Raw genomic sequence first — 22,193 nt, forward strand, 5'->3', positions numbered from 1 at the left:
GTAATTTAACTTCATCTACAATAATAAATTGGCTGTCTGCAATCCGTGAAGGTGACAAATCCAACATGTCAGTCCTGATCTGTAAATACCTCACAAACTTCACTCACTAATGAATCACTGATTGAAAGACGTGTAAGGAAATACATTTAAAAAAAAAAAAAAATCTTTTTTTAGGTCTATTTTGTATGATAACCATAAGTATTCAGTTTTAAGATATAATATGCATTTTTTTATTGATTTCAGTTTATGTTTCATCTAATAATGAAACCACTGGTAAGGTAACACTTCGAATAGTTAACCCTGGGTAATTATAAAATCTGTGTAAAGGTCTTGTTTTATGTTCATATTTCACACTGCTCATACTTTACCTGGGATTAATGATTAATTTCAGGCTATTCATATGCAGCTTAACCTCATTATTTTCATATTTGAGGTGTTTTCATCATCATTTATTATTATTATTAAATAAACTCTACAATGTATTTTTGTTATGGACATTGCAAGTTGGAAATGCGATGGATCGACATAATATCTTAAAGTGATGAAGCAATCAATACACCATCAATATAATCAATCAATACATCTAATTAAATCAATAGCTGTCATAAAAATGCTTAATGTAAATGCCAAGATGTGCATAAATATTGAAAATGCACATGCAAATTTTATGCTCACAATTGAGTATGAGATGTGATATTCCACTTTAGTGCATAAATCTTATTCGCATCAAATTCGCAACAAAGCAATTTGAATAGTTTTACAGAATTTGTGAGGTATTGGCAAATAGTGCATCACTGATTTACATTGTATGACAGCATGATTATCAAACCATATTATGAAGAGATGTGCAGTTTACAATGATAACCTGGGGTTAAAAGCAGTGTTAATACTGCTTTATGGCTCTTTTTCTACAGTTTGGTATTTCTAACTTTTGGCCGGTTTTCCAAAGTGGGGCCTATGTACGTTTACCAAAATGTGACATGTAAACACTGCAGATAATGTTTGGAAAGAGAGAATCATTAAGATACTTACATCGTTTGATTTACCACATGAAACCTTAAACCTGATTTAAATAAATAGCACCAGCCGCTGTATTTTCTTACTGACTGTTGCATGCAATATAACACGGCTGTATTGTGATCAGTAGAAAAGGTACAGACATTCTTCACACTGTGAAACGTCTGTCTGAGTATTTATTATCTGCATAGATAGAGATGAAGTGTGAGAGGTGAGAAGAACAGTCTGGAGGCACTTAACTGTCAGACCACAAACTGTGAAAAGGGGTAGAATGTTGATGAAAGGAAATACAAAATCTTAGTACGTAAAGTAAATTTAGAGAGCATCCATCACTTATCTGCACATGCTCTCTTTCTATTAGTGCATGTGCATTCACAAACAAGTGGAGGCTATAAAGCTGGATGAAAAATCAAATCACAAACACAATTGATCAAACCTGAGATTATTATGCACATCTTGTCAGGGAAGCACTGTTGTGTGTTCAGCTCAGTTGTGTGTTCTGCGCTTTCACATGGAAACTGCCCATACCATTTAGAATAGCATCAAAAACATTTTTGCGTAGCTTGTCAGTTGACTACAACTTCCTAGTAAGTGTTGCGCCATCTGAAAGCATGTGTTCGGGTTATACTAGAACAGGCTTTAATGAAAAAATGCACATGAAAATCACCTTCAATTAATCATCCAGCCATAGGCTCATCATCAGACAGAGCAGCCAACCAAATTTTACTCTGGCTCTATTCGGACTCCATCTCCCATATTTCTTAGGACTGATTTCATGTGCACCTGAAACTAACATGCTCATATGCTTAAACCCCTCCATCACTCAGTTCTTTGTGAAGTCTTGATTTGCCCTGGAGTTGTTTCTTAGCGGTTTCTCTTGTGTTTAACTTGCGTGTGCTTTTGACCCTTCCTCTGTTTACCTCAACTTTGATTGTTTGCTGTCTATAAACTCAAAACCTGTGATTATTTCAAGTCTATTAAAGGTAAAACCTGGTTTGTTTGAAAACTGCTTCTGCTTATGACAAACAATAACTTAATAAAACTATATCATTTTCAACATAATTAATTTGAAATGATATTGCAGAGACAATTCCCAAAAACACTTGAGAGAACATAAGTGATATTTACTGTAAGACTAGATGTTCATCACTTGATGCTCTGATTCAGTACTTGAACAAGCACAGCTTGTATCAAATATGTTATAGTGTAGAAAATCAAGCCCACATCCAGAGGGGAAACTTAGTGAAATCCATCATATTATGAATTTGAAACCAAAAATTGAAACATTTAGAAAGGCACATAATCCTAGAGAGAGGAAGGCAGACACAGGGAGACATGTGTTGACAGGAAAGACACTTAAAGGAATTATCTTGGAAGGCTTAGGAGCTCAAACATGCATACATTTGACATAGTCTCATGTAGATGGCTTAGAGGACTGACTGTTTTTGTACTGTATGTTTGTGCATGGATTGGTAAGGTAACACAGTATCTTTTTTAAGTGCCCCTATTGACTATATCCTTCACTTAAGAGTTGGTGCAGCTTTTGACCTGAGACTTCCAGTCTCATTCATTTCTATAGATTTTTAGATGCTAAAAACAGCTTGTTTTGCTGCTTGATATTGGAAATATTTTCTTATCCTATTCGTCTTCTTTTTATGTACAGTATATTCATGAACACCATTCTGCCACATATTATTCCTAGTCCTTTCTCCCATAGGCAGCTAAATTAGAAGTTCTAAAACAATCACAAAACCGAGCTAACTTCACTGTTGCAGAATAAGGTCAGTATTATGGTATTATGAATGTCCTACAATAGGCTTATATCCATCCAACATCAGGCTCACTTTATTTTCATAACAACACACAACGCAGCATCCTCTTTCTTTTTAAATGTCTAAAAAGGTTCATTCAAGGTCTTTATAAGCCCATCCATTCTGAAAATCTGCAAGCACCTTAAACCGAATCTGAATTTCAGCTCGGCGCATGCAAATAAATAGATATAATTAGTAATGATGGCATTTTACCATAAAAATGGTAGGCTTATCTTATAGATATTCATGGAAAACAGATGTCAGCTTAAGAACTCAAGTAAACCTCATTCCCCTGATTTTATTAGGCACAAGCGACAGACACTAGAGCTATTATTTGCCACTCAAAATACAATCTCATATCAATAATTATAATTAATGTGTGCAAACCCGCATTAAAAAAACTGCAAAATTGATTCCAAATTGTTGAATACATTTTCTTAGCATGAAGACCATTAAATAAATATATATTACAGGTTCTTCATGAAACCATCAATGCTAATTAAGAACCTTTATTTGTAAGACATTCAATTGAGATGTTGTTCACTGGCAGCCAATGTAGACAGGTTGGAATTATGCAATTTTTGGTTACACTTGATAATAACTACACACTATGAATCATTTACTAAGCATTAGCATCTAGTGAATTCATTATTTGTTAAGCATTAATTAATGTATTCGTGACTTATAAGCACCTATATAATGTGCTTAATAATTGTATTTTCATACTTTGTTAATGATTTATTTTTCATTACTAAATTAAGTATCGCATTATTTACAAACCAGTTGTATTTAAGAGTAGTTGAGGGTTTTTAGGATCATTCAGAATGAGTAAGTAAATGATCTGTAAACTATTGAAATCAACATTTATATATCTTATTATTCAGGCATATACGAATAGTTAACTAATATGTTAACAAATGCTTTATTAACTCAACTTCATACAGTTTTGTGACCTAATCTAAAGTGAGGACTATTTATGCTTTATAAATCCCTTATAAATGACAATTAAAGGCTCAGTATCAAATGAACAATAATCTTTGCAATCTTTTCTAAAAAGTAAAGTTACTGTAAAGTTTAAACATTGCCGAATAACAGTAGTGTCAAAATACGACATAAAACTGGATAAAACAACAATATAATAATTTAACAATATAATAAGATGCAATATTTAAACTCTACAGTGATTTTATTTTAGATAAGTTTTAAAAAATAATGTCAAAAATTTGTGTATTAAGCAGTGTTTAAGCGAGGCGCACAACTAACGCGCTCTGCGCTGGACATTAGACCAGTTTTGAACTTGTGCAACATATTATATTTCCTTAAAATAGCAACGCGCCAGCAATGCGCCTTTATGCGCCTCCTTGTTTAGACCAGAACCCCTATGTGCGCACATATGAGCGCAAATGCATTTGCTATTTAAACAGCATGGCGCAAAACGTCAAAACAACTCTTGCGCCAAGCTGAAACTAGCAAACAACAATTGCATCGCGCATTGCGCCGGGTGTATAATAGGGCCCGAAGACGACTAACATACATTAATAAGAGCCATGGAGTGCCATTTAAATACCAGTACAGTAAAATGCATCAGAAATGTGAATGTCTCATAGATGCCCCCACACAACAATGAGTAAGTCTCAAATCCTTTGTGTTATCATTTATTTTACTACTATTATTACAACAGTTCACCTTTAAACTCATTACCTCTAGTGAAGAAATACCTGAGGCTGGAAGTCTTTTCTTCTAGCATATATGTACATAGATACATGTGAAACTGCCTATAAAATAGCTTTTCTGGAGACAAAACAGAAAATCTACAATCAATTGTACACTGTAAAAATATCTGTTTGTTAACAGTTGCCCATATAGCTCCTGATTCGTGGAGTGTTTTCTGTTTATTTGTGCTTCTGAATTGCATTACAGCACAAAGATTTCTGCTCCAACAAATTTCAATGAATTTCATTGTTATTTTTAGTTGTTTGAAATGATTTATAGTAGCTAGCAGCATGTTTTGGTACTGTATTTTACACAATTCATCCAGACAATAGATTGTTTCAAACTGATTAAACTAAAATGTCTATAAAGGTCACTTTGTTTACTTTTCAAAATCTAAAATTGTCTAAGAATGGTTGAAGGTTCCTCAATGCAATTCCAAAGCATAAATAAACAGATAACACTACCAATTATGAGCCACAGACAAATGTTAATAAAGGTATTTTTTCAGTGAATATCATTTTTTTAAAAGCTAATAGTTCATAAAGAACACATTTATTTTGTAATCTCTGTTCTAGTTTGAATAAAATTTCAGTCGAATATTGGTATCATGACTTTGTGGAGTAGGCAAGTATCTCAGTAAAAGTATCAGATGTCATTATTGTTATACTATATAATGGTATAGTTTTTTTCTCCATCATGAGCTTTATTATGTTCATGATTTGTTCATGATGACAGCTGAATTAATTTCAGTGTTACATAAATCCTATCAAAGCCTTTTATCTGCCACAGTTTTCATTTAGCCCAACCCTTTCCTGCCTTACCACAGAAAACTGTTTCAGTTTTTTTGGTCAGTAATCATTTTTAAAAAAGCTAATTGATTGATTAGATGTTTTCAAAATAAGGTGTGAAACCAACCGTACTGCATTGTTTTAATACCGTGACCATATTTAGGTTAAGCTTTGAGTGTGTGTTTGTGTGTGTCTGGGTGTGGGTGTGTGTTTAAAATGAAGTCATCTTGTGAGGCGCTTCAGATCATTCTGTTCAATGACATTTGAAGATAAGAGACAAACCTTGTAGTTGAGTCTTGATCTTTAGGAGTTTTTCTTTAGAGACACAAAACATCTTTAGGGGCATCAGCGTCTCATTCAGTCTCAATTGTTATGAGGAGTTTGCAGTGCATTAAAGCTGTTGTTGAAAACTTCAAAGATTACCAACAGTTATTGAATGAAGTTCAACCCTTTCAATAGCATGTGAATTGACCTCTTATAAAAAAATATCTTTATTATTTTTAAACAGCTATATTGTATCTAATCAGCAACATTTGTTATTAGTGCATTTAATACCTTTTTTATTATTAAAATATGATTGTCTTTAAAAACATTTTAACTACACATAGACCACATGCTTGCTGGAGAATGTCATTGTATGAAATTTATGAAGCATAATTTGAGTGGTAGTTCATTCTGCTTTGGCGACCCAAATAAAAGCAAATGAGTGTGTGAGTGATTGTAATCTGAGTTAGAATAGCATTAACACAATTCAGTTTTACTATATGAATAGAATTTGATCCAATTTGACAACATTTATAATTTAAATAAACACACAAATTTATTTCTAAATAAACAACATAATGAACGACACGGTGGTGCAGTAGGTAGTGCAGTTGCCTCACAGCAAGAAGATCACTGGTTCGAGCCTCGGCTGGGTCATTTGACATGTCTGTGTGGAGTTTGCATATTCTCCTCGCGTTCGCGTGGGTTTCCTCTGGGTGCTCCGGTTTTCCCCACAGTTCAAAGACATGCGGTATAGGTGAATTGGCTAAAACTGTCCATGGTGTATGTGTGTGAATGTGTGTATGGGTGTTTCCCAGTGATGGGTTGCAGCTGGCATCCGCTGCGTAAAAACATATGCTGGATAAGTTGGCAGTTCATTCCGCTGTGGCGACCCCAGATTAATAAAGGGACTAAACCAAAAAGAAAATAAATGAATGAACGCAAAACAACATCAAACTAACAAGTATTACTTTAAAGGTAATATATAAATGAACCAGCAAACTTAATTAGACTAACAAATTAACATAACAAAATTAAAAAATATATATATATAAATAAATGACTTGCATAAACTGCAATGGTTTGTCAAAAAGTCTCTAATCATAATTAATCATTTTCTCCATTTCTAATGTGGGTGACACACGGGGAAAAGGCTTACTATATTTTCTTGACTCTTAACATATTGACTCTAATTTAACTTCATATATACTGTCATTTTATGAAAGTTTTTTTGACCTGAACCAGTAAACTGTTTATTTATTTTTAGCTCACCTAAAAATCATTGCAAAAAGTCTAACAAATATGTGTATTTTGATAAGCATTTGCAAAGTTTTTTCCTAAGTGTTATTTTTATTTCAAAAACAAACCTGAATGCATTATAAGGGTGAAATAAATCCTAAAATATGGCCATCAATACTTTACTTTACTTTAGTCTTTTCTATGCATGATTTCTCTTATCCTGTCTCCTGAATTTTCGGGAAAGCACTGGATGCATTCGACACTCTCTATGCAAACTGTTTTTGTGTGCTGAAAGGGTGTTGCTCTTCTAACACTGTGTGCAGCAGCTGATCGTGTCTAATTTGTCATTCTTACTGTATGTATCATTTGTCTAGACACTCCATTAAAGCGACTGTACATCCTCACATTTACCTATACTCATCATTAACATCATCCTAATTATTTTTTTATCATTTATTATTTATATTCAAGTCATTAAAAACCTGTATAGCTTTATTTTTCTACACGCTCCACCAATTAAATTAAGAATAAAGAACATAAAAGTGTGACTGTTGCCTCACAGCAAGAAGGTCGCTGGTTCGAACCTCAGCTGGGTCAGTTGGCGTTTCTATGTGGAGTTTGCATGTTCTCTCTGCATTCGTGACATGTCCCCCACAGTCCAAAGACATGCGGTACAGGTGAATTGGGTAGGCTAAAATTATCCGTAGTGTATGAGTGTGAATGGTGTGTGTGGGTGTTTCCCAGGGATGGGTTGCGGCTGGAAGGGCATCTGCTGCATAAAAACGTGCTGGATAAGTTGGCAGTTCATTGTGCTGTGGCGACCCCAGATTTATAAATGGACTGAGCCAAAAAGAAAATAAATGAATGAATGAACATAAGAGTGTTTTATGATGTAACGAATGTGAATAATAATCGAATTGTTTTACCAAGCTCAAATGGCACAACAAAAATGCTTTAGACAGGTCAAATTTAAGCCTTCGGTGACTTAAAATAAAGTCTATTACACCAAAGACACATTGCATGGTTTCAGAAAACTCCAAATATGTTGCACAAGTTAACTGGGTTACTTTTATCATCCTTTTAATGTTTTTTTTTTTTTTTTTTTCATTTTGAAGTCTGACAGCTTGGCCCTCCTTCTACTGTTATTATATAAAAAGATCTCCAAAATGTCTCCTTTCACAGATTTTTGGAAAAAAGGAAGCTATATATAAGGAAGCCTAGAATAACTTATGAAAACCAATTAATGATGACAGAAGTATCCCTTTAAATATCGCATTTTGGTCTTGTGTGAGTTTTTATTATTTTTTCCATGAATGATTGCAGAGTATTGTCATATATCATTTGGATTATGTCATTCTTATTGTTGAATTTTCAGAAACAGTCGAGAAGACTTTATTTCAAAAGACAGACTCTTAGATCAATGTAAACATGAACATAAAAATTGGACCTTGTACACAAAATGACTGGATTTCATTGTGTGCTCACTCACACATAAAAACGCATGACCTGAACACACACACTTATGTGTGTGCATATTATATGTGTAATGCATTTTGTACTGTAAAACTGCTTATTATATGGATTTACCCTAACCCTGAACCTAAATCCAACCTTCACAGCAAACATGTGCAGATTTTGAATATGTATGAGTATGTTTTTAAGCTTTTTGAATTACGAGGAAACAAGGCATGTCCTCATAAACCACTGTAATACTGTACAACAAGGTCATACACATGTCATTATACAATTTTATGTTCTTGTAAAACACATTTTAAACACACACAGTGTTATGGCAGAAGAGACTGATGCTCAGGTTTGTTTTCTGTGTGGATGTGGGTCAAAATGTCAGAATTACGTAACAGTAAGGTGTGGCTCAGTTCTCCTGACGGGACACTGATCATGCTGTAGGTCTTTGTCTGCGTTTAGTGCAAAGCTCTCTCAGATATTTACCCCAGCTCTCCCAAATGTATTGTATTATGCAATGAAAATGTAAGGTCCTTTTATTTAAAATTTAGTCAAGTGTTGTTGGTTGCATATGCTGTTAGTGGTTGCTTTTTCTTTGAACAAGTCAATGAACAAGTGTGATCTCTCTCACATCGTTAGGAATTTATTTAATTATTTTATTTGCTGTTTTGTTTGTATATTTTTGATTCTCGATTTTCTTAAGGCAATTCAATTAAGACAAGGTTTATTTCTTTGTTAAATATTTAAGACGTCAGCATTAAAAAGTTATAAAAGACTGCATAATGTTTATACATATTTTTAAAAATATTTTTAATATTTAGTTTTTATTATATTATTATATTTAGTTTTTAAAATGTAATTTTAGTTGAGATATTGCTCATTTAATGTACTTTTGTCATTTGAATTGTTATTATTATTTTATCCTTTATTTCAGACTCTTACGCCCCATTCACACTTGGCTGTCAGCGTCAACTCTTCTCATTCACTTTAAATGGGTGACGGCAGGCTTTGCCGTACTGCATTGTGGATCCGTTAAGGCCGCTTCAGTGGGGTAGCTAGTTACAGAAGTTGGGAAATTCTCAACTTTGCAAGCGCCAACAAAAGTGTCAGCCAGTCAGATCGCTTTATGCAAATAACCCAGCTCAGACAGTAGCCGGACTAATTTTATTGTCTGATGCTGCCATGACGACCCCATGTCAACCCCAATTTTATACTCACCCTCGGTCAAGCATTGACGCTGAAGCTAACTCGAATGAATTCATACGATTCCATTCATACAATTTAGTTTGATTTGCTTTGTCTCCTAATGACGGTTTGGTTTAGGGGCGAGGTTGGGTGTGCCACACCTTTTTAAAATCATACATTTTTGTACAAAGTAGCCACTAAACTGACAAAATGTAAAATAGTTATGTTTCTTCACGAGATCAGGTTACCAAAAAACATAACAAATCACAAATGACTAAATTTATTGATTAGTAAATTAAAATTAAAACTTAAAATTACTATTAGTATTAACTATATTTAATAGATAAGTCATTTACCTTTTTTTTGCTACATTTACCTTTATGTCATTCCAAACCTGTAAAATTGAGATAGTAGGTGCGTCTCAAATCGCATACTTATGCACAATTCTATGCTATTTTGTAGTTTAAATCGTGTAAGTAGTGCCTTCACACTAAAAACTTTCATGTGTAACTTCTTTTAGATTGTGAAAGCAAAATTCTCTTACGTGAGTGATTATAGCGCCTCCTGATAGTGAATGTGGTTTACTCATGGCAGAAATTATTTGGTAGTTTGGTCATTTATTTCACTAATATGGCGACCGTCAAACATCATCAGAGACACAGTTTCAATTTCTGCTTAGTAAAAAACCCATTAGTGTTCCATTTGGGACGACACTACATACATATACTGTGCTGTTGAGTGTGTAAGTACATAAGTACATATTGCATAAGTGATAGTGTATAGTGTGCCACTTGAGACACAACTTAAGATTTACTTTGATGCAATTATGAACTGGTTTGTGTTTTTATATTATTAGTTATGCATTATTATAAATATATTTATGAATGTTTGAATAATCAGCTTTTATTATGATATGCTTTTAATTTCAGTTTCAGATTGAGCAATGTAATGTGTTTTAGTTGAATTATCTTTACCTTTTTTAGTATGAGTAATATTCGTACTTTCAGTTTTATTTTAGTTATAGTTATCAAGGAAATATTGGAAATATTGTCATGGCTTTTTATTCTCTCTTCTTCATCTGTAGAAAGCACTATAAAAATAAAGATGAAATAAGTTAATTCAACATTCAAATTCAAGTCTCTAAGCTAATTTTTCCATTCTTATTTATTTCATCTTGATTTCAATTAACAAAATACAGTTAATAATCATTTCGTTGTATGTGAGACTGAAAAAAACATTAGCACATTTTCCCAAAAACCACACAAGATTTCCAGAGAATCAGACAGCCATCGTTCACAAAGCCCTGCCACTCCTATATTTATGAAACTTTTGGACTAGTTGATGAAAGCTCTTATTTGTCAGTTGTGTCAGGGACAAATGCTGACTGGACGTGATCAGGCGGACACTTTTATCATTCAGAAAGAAACTAAATGACAAATTGAAAGGAGGAGTGCGAGTTACAAAGAACGCTCAGGTCCAGATGATGTGTTTTTATGATGCACAATCAGGCTGGATATGCGACAGGTCAGTACACATAATTTTATCAGTCAGATACAGATCAACAAATCCCGTTCGTTTCTCGATTGAGTCATAATATTACATCAATCTCATTTTAAAGTGAGATTCAGCGTAATTGGGTCATTCTGTAACCAGCTTGGTTGACTGAAAAGACAGAAAACTGAGAGTATGCAGTGAGATGGCTTGGATGTCTGCAGATGAAAGAAGGTCTTGAACTGGATATGAGCTTATTCAGGTGAAATAAGAAAAGCCTCGGGCACCTCAGGTTGTTTGTGTTAGCATCCATAGCCCTGAGATCATGGCTTCCCATGCTAACACACATGCCACATCATGTATTTCTAGTTTACCCAGAAGGCTCAAACAGTCGGAGAGGAAGCTGAAATATTAACCCCTTTTGAACCGTATAGCTGAAAGCGCTTCAGTTCATTTTCTGCTCTAATTTGTCTGGACTAAAGGTTAAATGTCGACAATAAAAAAAGCTTTAGTAATTACCTGAAATAATTAAACCTTTACTTTAATGTTATATCATCTGTGCCATTTCATATTTTGCAATTAAAAATACGTAAATTAGATTTTACAGCTTACACAAATACAATTTCAGAAAAGCTTTTTTTTCCCCAGTGAGTTTTTTCACCTTTGAAAAATAAATGTGATTAAAATGTGTTTGTTACCTAAAAAGTCATAGTTATTGCATTATTATTGTAATTTTCATTGATAGGCCCATATTTGGGGTGTAATTTCTTTAAATGAAACCGAACCATAGACTGTAAAAGATATGCACGAAATATCTGTGACATCACCCATAGGATTCTAAAGAGCGCAAATGAAGCTACAAGTAGGCTAGCCAACCGTGAGCTGAGGTGACATGACGGCGACCATCAAGACCTAGCTTTCACTCAAGTGGCCACGCCCTTAATTATGCAGACTTAATATAACTTAAAAAACGAAACAGATGAGTCATAAAAAAATTCACCCCCTCACAATTGTCATGAAGGGTAATATTAGCTATATGTACCAAAACCATTTGTTGTACTAGGATGTAAACATGTTTTTACCAGCTGTAAATTTGCCCAATTTAGCATTGCAGTCAGTGAACATCTGGAGTTCCTAGAGCCAGTCCCCAAAGGCCAGTCGATGAATAGCAGTTTCAGTTACTTCCATATTGGCTTCACAAGGGAGATCGGGAGGTTGCCGCTTAAATTGAACAAGCGGGTTGTTTTGAAAGGCGAGTTGTTTGTTCTTTGTAACAATGGAACCGGGGTACAACAGAGTTGAGGGTCCAAATGCAGTTTGCTTACAGATTAGTCAGGCAGACAATGGTCAACAGGAACAAACAGTATCATGAGGGTACTCCTAAAGCCTAGTCGTGGTCACAGACATAGGTCGGTGCAGGTGGCGAACAGGATAAACAAAGAACAAACCAAGGGTCAGGAACCACGGAAGGACTGGACTAGAAAACACTTTGTGAAGTTACAGGTTAAACAAGACTCAGCGATATGTGTGTGTATGAGAGGTGAAAATGTAGTCCAGCTAATCAGTCCATGATGAGTGTGTGAGTAATCAAGTGTAATGTGGAACTGGTGTGTGTGTGTGAGGTGCTTGATGGGATGTATTGTTCATTTTAATGGCAGATTTGTAGTTCTCTAGCAATCTATAAATGCTAGATTGCTGGTAATCCTGACATTCCAAAACAAATTTGGTTAAAATAGGGACAAACCCTTTGACTGGGTTAAACTTAATTGTTGAGTGTATGTTGACAGATGATGAAAAGTGTCATTCATACATAAATATGTGTCTAGTAAAATAAGCTGTGCCATTATACTTATAGGAGTCATGAAGAATATGCAGAATTTATTTTCAAAAAGTATTTTTATGGTTTAGTATTCAGACACTAGTAGATTAAATGTACTGTAGAGTCCTAATTTTGAATTATTCATAAATTTTGTTTTGCCATATTCTGTACCATTTTGCCTTAAACATTCACCAGATATATTTACTGGATTTCCTGATTCTGCCTGTGTATTCTGCCTAAATCCTAAAGCATGATTTTTACAAATGTATTCCTGGGAGGTCTTACACCAACATGTCAGTTCTAGCAGGATGAAGCAGGGCTGTTGGATCCAATTAAGAAACCAGAAAATCATTAGGCATTAATTGCATTCAACACCCAAACAGTTGAATGAATGAACGCGAGCTCTTTCTTTGTAAAGAGTCGAGTGTGAACTCTGGATTGTGGTCAGAAACGCCCCATCAGTCAGACACGCTGCAGGCTGATCTGTGTGCACCTCTCACTTATTATTCACAACCTGTCATAGAGCATTTTTGTCATTTTCACTTCAACAGATTTTGCTCTTAATGTAACATGTGCTGGTGAAACTCGAAGAGTCATTCTCCTGCCTGATTAATCAAATTCAAATGAAATCTCAAATCACTTTTGTTTTGAAACGTGATATGACATTTTGCTTATTTTTTTATTGTCAAATAATGGGGCATCTCATTTGAATGTGTTGTTGGGATGTGTAGTATCACATATGTCTGAATAGTGAACAAAAAGTGAAAACAAAGCCTATAGCAGATTTTTGAAGCTAAGCAAAATGAATTACAGACTGCTCCCTGGTGGTTATATGTTGCAAAAAGATTCAGTTGCCCAATATTTATCTTGCACAATACCTAGAAGTTTGTTTTCAAGACAGTCTGACTCTTTTTGTTTCGAGAATTTAGACTGCATTGCATTTTTTTTTCTAAGAACTGTTATTAATATGTGAGATGATATACAAGGAGGAAGCCTTTTGACACCTATATGGCAATTATTTATTTTTGTTTATTATTTATTATTTATTTATTATTATTTATGTGTATTTAATGCAGTGCATAAAAGCCCCAGTGACAATTCAGCTATTGTTAGCTGTTAGAATAAGTTTTTCAAAATGCACTGTAACGCTAAAAGACTTGATGCAGAGGCATAACACATTATAGTGAGCAGGGCAAACACAAGGCCATCGCTGAACTTAATATTTGTTCTGAACCTGAGAGCATGACACCACTTCTTTCAAGAAATGTAATTATATTAGAAAATATTTAAATTAAAAAATGTTTACTGCATTCCATGTAATTTAAAATCGTTTTATAAAACAAACATGTTACAAAATTTATGAAAATATTCTAAAAAAAATATTTTAGAGCTTGGTTAAAATATGTTTCTAATCATACATTAAGGTTTTCAGAAAATGTTATTTATTAGAAAGCAAAACCATAGTTTTGATAGGAATTTAAATAAGAAATTGCAACATTTCATGTGTTTTGCCTTACATTTCAATATTTGTTTTTTCCCTAAATAATTTGTTAAGGGCCACCAGAAGGTTTTTGAGGCCCCCTAGTGGTTCCCTTGTTTTAAAGCCCTATTATATTAAATTCAATTTAATGCACCGTTCCTATATTATATTATTCATTCATTCATTCATTTTCCTTCAGCTTAGTCCCTTTATTCATCAGGGCCGCCACAGAGGAATGAACCGCCAACTTATCCAGCCCTTCCAGTTGCAGCCCAGTACTGGGAAACATCCATACAAACTCATTCACACAAATACACTATGGCCAATTAAGCTTTCAATTCACCTTTACTGCATTTCTTTGGACTGTGGGGGAAACTAGAGCACCCGGAGGAAACCCATGCGAATACAGGGAGAATATGCAAACTATACACAGAAATGCCAAATGACCCAGACGGGGGACTCGAAACAGGGACTTATTATATTATATTATATTATATTATATTATATTATATTATAAAAAAACTATATTTTAAAACACTGTTTATCTCCTAATTTTATGTTAATGTTAAAAGTAAATAAACGTTTGCAGTATTTAATATTTTTATATTATAATTAAGTGTAATTAAAAAATTTCTCTTGATTTTGAGGGGAAAATGTGTACTGGAAGCACAGCTTAAATCTTTGCCACTGAAAGTAAAAAAAAAAGTTACATTATTATATTATTCTAATATACCTAGTGTATTCTATAATTTTCTTTTTTTTCTTTTTTTGATGTAAACTGAAGTCATTCTGGATACATTTCATTTATAGGAGTTTTTTTTTTTTTTAGGTGAAACTTCCTTTAATCAAAACAACAACAGAAAAAACGAAACGCTCTTATAACCCCCCACTATCGTCTTTACCTCTCTGTTTCCAAACTGGGGCATCCGGGAGTCATTGTTTTCGCAAACCTCAGTAACAATCGTCTCTCTGTTGCGCAGGAGTTTTGATCAGGTGAGCATCCAGACGGAGAACTATCTGATGACAGACACCTGCCCCACACCAGTGCGCTCACGCACCAACTCCTTACTGAGCCTGGACATCATCTCGAGTCCATCCTCTCCCACAAAAAAACACAGAAAGGTAAGAGCAAATCACATCATCTGAACTCTCTCTTTATCTCTCTAGCTCTTTGTCTGAATGCAAAACTGTGGTTCTGGTGAAGCAGATATGATAAATGGACATCACATAGGGCACCGTGTGCATGTTCATCAGTATATACAGTATACATATTTAAAATTCTTTTTACACTCTGGTTGAACAGAAAGAGCATACTGTGTTGCTTACATCAGTAAAGTTCACTGTAAGGAAAAGGAAGTTGACTGGATTTGCTATGCTGAGACTAGTTTGCTTTAGCCTTGGGCAACTGCTGCTCTACTTTCATCAGAGGATCAGATTACAGCAGTCACTGCTCCCTCCGCAATACTGCAAACACTAGTACACGCACAGTTTGCCGGAAATATACTTACTTTTTTAATTCATTTTGCTCTACATGGCTTTTCTAGAGGACACTTATTGGCTGAATTGTGTTCTCAAAATTCATCAAAGACACTAATTGCTTCTTGTGGTTTAATACGGCGGAGAGAAATGAAATACCCTTTGGAAAATCCCTGTAGAGTAACCGGGCACATAAATATACAGTTGAAGTCAGAATTATTAGCCCCTCTGAATTATTAACCCTCTGTTTATTTTCCCCCCCCCCCAATTTCTGTTTAACGGAGAGAAGATTTTTTCAACAAATTTCTAAACAGAATAGTTTTAATAGCTCATTTCTAATAACTGAATTATCTTATCTTTACCATGATGACAGTAAATAATATTTGACTAGATATTTTTCAAGACACTTCTATGCAGCTTAAAGTGACATTTAAAGGCTTAAGTGGGTTAATTATTTTAACTAGGCAGGTTAGGGTAATTAGGCAAGTTATAACGATAATTTGTTCTGTAGACTATCGAAAAAATATAGCTTAAAGGAGCTAATAATTTTGACCTTAAAATGGTTTTTTAAATTTAAAAACTGCTTTTATTATAGCCGAAATAAAACAAATAAGACTTTGTCCAAAAGAAAAATATTATCAGACATACTTTAAAAATGTCCTTGCTCTGTTAAACATCATTTGGTAAATATTAAAAATAAATAAATAAATTCAAAGGGGGACTAATAATTCTGACTTCAACTGTATATCTAAATATGAGACATTCTACCAGAAACTTACATTTTCACTTATAAACATGTGACAAGCTTGTCATCCTCAAAAATATCCATACAAAAACCAGCATAAAATCCTACAATTCAATGATAGAACGCATCCTTGATCACTGTCAGCTTCTCCATCAAATGATGTCACGTTCCGAGTCATAGCCTTAAATGTGTATTGCACTCAGTTTATGTTACATTTAATGCAAATGTGACAGGACTGACAAAACATGGGGACAATTGAAGAATAGTATTTATTTGTAGAATTTATTTATAATTTCTTGTTTTTAAATAATTTATGTGAATGATAACAACTTAAACCTGCAATTTCTGAAGTTTTTTCTGAAATAACTTTTTAGTAAATTATAAATGTATTATTTATAACTTTTTTTGGTTTTTAGCATAACAAAACTTTTAAAGCTGTAAGTTTAATTGGCCGTAGGACAAGGACAGGGTTTGTAAATTTGTAAAAGTGTTTTTAATAAGGAACAAAAATCTGAAAACCAAATGAATAGCATATTCCTTTACAGACGACCCACAGAAATCAACCATCAGTCCATTTTAGAAATATTTGGAATAAAATACTTTTTATGCACTGTATTATGTTTTTATTTGAGGGACAGATAATCTACGTTTCTGGTAAAATGACCCTTTATATATATTTTTTATTTGTTTTATTTCCGCTAGAATCAAAGCAGTTTTTGATTTTATTTAAAACCATTTCAAGTTCAATATTATTAGCCCCTTTAAGCTATATTTATATTTCGATTGTCCAAGAAACAAACCACCATTATACAACGACTTGCCTAATTACCCTAACTAGCCGAATTTACCTAGTCAAGCCTTTATATTATCTAAATATTAATATTAATATTAATATTATGTACTTGGCATTTCTGAGTAGAGTTTGCATATTCTTCCTGCGTTTACGTGGGTTTCCTCCAGGTGCTCCGGGGTACCCCACAAGTCCAAAGAGTTGTGGTATAGATGAATTGGGTAAGCTAAATTGTAAGTAGTGTATGTGTGTTAATGAGAGTGTTTGGATGTGTGCCAGTGATGGCTTGCAGCTGGAAGGGCATCTGCTGCATAAAACATATGCTGGATAAATTGGCAGTTCATTCCGCTGTGGCGACACCAGGATAGTAATGGGACTTAGCCGAAAGAAAATGAATGAATGAGTATTATGTGCTGTCATCATGGCAAAGATAAAATAAATCCGTTATTAAAACTACTGTATTCAGAAATGTGTTTAAAAAAAATCTTCTCTCCGTTAAACAGAACTATACAGGGGGGCTAATAATTCAGGTGGGCTAATAATTCAGGAGGGTAATTTATTCTGACTTCAACTGTATACAGTATGTTGTACTCAGTGTCAATGAAGATATCATATGTGGTTCTTTGCCCAATAAAGGGTTAATATAATTAGTAAAACGCAGCTGCTGAAAAAAGATTATTCTATTTAGAGGAAATGGTTTGTGAAATAGATGTTTAAAGTTATTTTCTTGATGTAGTGGCCTGTTTCAGTTCCTTTGGTACTGTATACAGGAAGAGCTTTTGTGTTGTGAGGTTTTGATTGAGCCAGTAGAGGGCAGCACAGGCTGAACAAAACCAACTCCTGTTTATTCTTGAAAATCAAGACTGACACATTTACTTATACAAATATGCACATTCCTATCTTATTTAGATTGATATAGTGGATTGGAATGTCATGCGTTGAACCATGCTGCCACATAATAGTTCAACATAAATAAAAGGATGCAATAATACAGAATAAGAAAATAAACATGATTTAGCCTTCTGACTATACATATAAATACTATAACTAATGTAAAGGGTTGAATACACATACAAATAAACTGAGATTGTACGAAACATTTACTTAAAAATTTACATGAATTAAAAATGCACATGGTTTTGTGTACAAGAGAAATTTGTACAGGATATTATGCATGAAAATAGAGATGTTGTACATTTAATTTATATGCAGGAGAGATTTTGGTGTACACGTCACATACTGCAACATAATTTGTAGTGAAATGCACAAGTAAGCATATTATTATCCCTTTTTTGTAGTGTTGTTTAGTGTTGTTTAGTCAGGTTGATCATTACCCACATAATTTGAGATATTGGGTGTCAGTTTATCAGAGCTTTTAGTTACAGTAGTTGAACAAATAATTAGAGTGTTCAGTTTGACCTTCTGGGTTGAAGGAAGGTTAAAGTCAAAGTCACACAATAGTGAGGTCAAACAAACTCCTTAATGTCAGTAGTAAGGAGAGCTGGTCTTTTTGCTGTTCAAGACAAAGACAACCTTAAGGTTTTATCCCTCTGTGGACGTGATGCCAAACAAACAACAAAAGACCACACCTTCTATTAGCAGTCACGCATGCTTTATGTTACACTTTTCAGATGGTTTTCACCCAAAGCAATATAGAATTTATTAGAATTATATTTAAGTTACACTTTTAAAAGTAAAGGTTCTTAATTGAAATTGGTGGTTCCATGAAGAAGCAACATTTTATTCGACGTAAAGTTTATTCCACTTAAAGTCTGCAGAGTAATACAATCCAGGGCCGTAGCCAGCCTGGTGAAAGGGGTGGACATTTTTGCAGTTATTTGCTTCATTTTCTATTTAACTATAAGGTTTAAATAGTGCATTTAATGACATTTTGAGCACTATTTTTAGCTGGACTAGCTTGTCGGGTGGTCATCATAACAACACGTTTTGATTTATCAAAAACATTTCCTAAAGATTATGAACAGAGAAATATTTAAAAAAGAACAATACTTTATATGTATTATTTTTTAAAAACAAATTTACCACATCATATATCATTGGGGAAAAGAGAAATCTGTAAAGACTTAAAAAAACTGCCTATTATGGCTGAGTAAATTGTCATTTATTAGGCAAATAACAAACTGCCCAGCACATTTAACATTCCTGTCAGTATTTGGCCACTTGAATAGTTAAAAATTAAACATAATAATCATAATGACTATAATAATAATTAATTTAATCATTCATTCATTCATTTTCTTTTCAGCTTAGTCCCTTTATTATTCAGGGATCGCCACAGCGGAATGAACCGCCAACTTATTGAGCATATGTTTTATGCAAAGGATGCCCTTCCAGCTGCAACCCATCACTGGGAATAATAATAATAATAATAATAATAATAATAATAATAATGTAGAGCTTCCTGATTTTTCTAGTGTTTCTTGTAAAAAGTACATTTGAAAATTCATGGATAACAACAATAGCCCTACTAGTATTAAAACATAACCTTTATGTGCTTCAAAATTAACTTTTGGTGCTTCAGACCAAAAAGTATTGGTAAAAAGTAATTTATTGGTAATTTATTCTTTTAAGAATAAGGTCCAAGATGTTGAATAAAAGTTACTTGTAAAATGTTTTCGCTATTTAACAACAATACAGTTGGTCAGTATTGAAAGATGACTTCACTTACGTCAGATTCTTCTCTGTCTTAAGCCTTCTTTGATGAGTTATTTTCACAATTCATGTCGGTATAGCAGTCAAAGTAGGACAAATGAGCTCATGTACAGGACAAATTCTTGACCTTTGTCAGTGAGGGGTGTGTCTTTTGAACCACTCGACCCCCCCTGGCTACGAGCTTGCAATCTATGAAAAAAGAAATAACATATTAATTAAAGATCCTTTGGGAACCAAAACAGGTTTTCCTCAGTGTGAAAACCCTCTGTATAGTTCTCATGTTACACAACTTGGGACTGAATAAATAAATAAATGTAACCATTTTTTCTTTACCAAGTTTATTCAAATTATTTCATTTTATTCACTCAGGTTCAGTTCAATTCATGTTTATTTCTACAGTGCTTTTACAATGTATATTGTGTCAAAGCAGCTCAACATAGACGTTCTAGTAAATTGAAACTGTCAATCCAGTCAACCAGTTCAAGTCAGTTTCATTTGGTGCTAAAATAAATGCGTTAGAGAATAAATCTGGCAAGCACAATGCAAAAATTTATTTAAATAAGTGAAGTAATTAAATATTATAGCTAGAAGATTTTTAATCGTCTTCTAACTATAGGCTACATAGTATAATAGTTAACAACTAAATGTAATAACTTTATTATTATTAATGTTAATAATAATAAATTAGCAGTGTATGTATTATAATTTTATTATCATTACATTAATATTATTAATAAGTAATAATGCATTCATTATTATTATTATTATTATTATTATTATTATTATTATTATTATTATTATTATTATTATTATTATTATTATTATTATCAGTTGTGTTATTGGTGTTATTAATGCCCAGTCAGTCAGTGGTCTGCAGAGAGTCACGCTGGATCGAGAGGAAGGGTGTGGCGTTTTGTTGGATGTGGTCGCTCTTCATACATTGACTGGGGATGAATAATGTTGTTTAACTTTTCCAGTTGCACAATAGCTCTAATGTGAGCTCACTTATATGTGGCACAACCTGCAATACACCTGGACTGGTGCCACCAAAGTAAACAGAAAATGATTTCGACTTCAAAAAGTTTTGTCATTTTTCCGGCTCGTGCAGTCTGCGGATGAACGGCGACTGAATAAGCAGAGGGTTTGAATATCGATTGTGATCGAGTGCTGGATTAATATCACCTCAAGGCTATGTGTTTGTGCTCTGATTTTTATGGCTGAGAACTTTGGACGGTCTACTATCACTTCTGAATCCTGATTTCGATGCATATGTAAAAAAGAGGGGCAAACTCGATCCTCAACTGGATAACAATGGTAAGGAGATTGAATTAATTGAAATAAATCTGAAGGGAAAGTTCATGTGTTTTGGTATTTTATGGCGCTTTGCAGAAAGTTTTTGACTGTGTTCCAAAACATAGCGAGCTGCCTATCTAGTCAGCATGTTTTGGGAGTGCTGTTTGGTTTTTAACGCGTTTGGGCTGAATCGCAACACGACTATCATGTTCGTAAAGCTGCCTAGCAAGGAATAAATCAGTTTGGAGACGCCACATTTATCGAAAGTTTAATAGTTCTGGTGATCCCGGGAATCGCGTATTTTGAACAGTTCTTTCGAATGAGTTTATTCAGAATGATTCAGTGATTCTTTACGTCATGGCGTGCCGTTGACGTGCCATTATCATTATAAAATAATATGACTCCGTTTGAAAACGCCGTAATCCAACCTAGATATAAAACAGTCATCAATTAAACGTTATATACATTGCTCAATTGAAAGCTTTTAGCATGTTTCAGGTATGCATCTGTATTTTCCAAGGTAAAACACCTTTCATCATGTTTTATTCGTAATTATTTCGCGATTCGGGTATATTATTATTAGTAACTTTCATCCCTATCGTCAAATAGATTCACTCAAACACTTTTAGCCGTATAAATTGCAGTGAGTTTTACAAGAAGTCCGGTTGAGCTTCAAAATATAAACGACTCGTTTTGCAAACCGATTGACTCTCTGAGGAAAGAATCATTCACGAATCGGACATCTGTGAAGTTAGAAGGTGGAGGTAAAGGAAGGGAGGTTCATGTTTCAGAGAGAACTCTCCGTAGAGGAAAAAATCATCTATTATTAAGGAGGAATTGGCCAGGTTTGAGGTTAGTCATTTCACCTCGGGTGCTGTTAGTTTTTTATATGCAGATTTGTGTCATTTCGTTTAATTGCTGCGGGTGACTGGATTTATGTTCTTG

The 22,193-nt window shown here is 33.9% G+C and overlaps 1 protein-coding gene across 3 annotated transcripts in view; it reads left to right on the top strand.

Annotated features, from left to right (window-relative positions):
* The window catches only part of crybg1a (crystallin beta-gamma domain containing 1a), a 69,331-nt gene that overhangs the window by 16,636 nt on the left and 30,502 nt on the right, over positions 1-22,193 (top strand). Inside the window, exon 2 of one of the 3 annotated variants that reach the window (XM_087290524.1) lies at positions 15,252-15,393. In XM_087290524.1, the coding sequence (XP_087146650.1) occupies positions 15,252-15,393 (142 nt within the window). Of the gene's footprint in view, positions 1-15,251; positions 15,394-20,850; positions 21,270-22,001; positions 22,101-22,193 lie in introns of those variants that run through there. The other 2 variants (XM_087290525.1, XM_087290526.1) reach the window with 2 other exon arrangements.

This window comes from Danio rerio, chromosome 17, assembly GCF_052040795.2.
Source record: "Danio rerio strain M-AB ecotype USA chromosome 17, GRCz13ab, whole genome shotgun sequence".
Classification (NCBI taxonomy): Eukaryota; Metazoa; Chordata; class Actinopteri; order Cypriniformes; family Danionidae; genus Danio; species Danio rerio.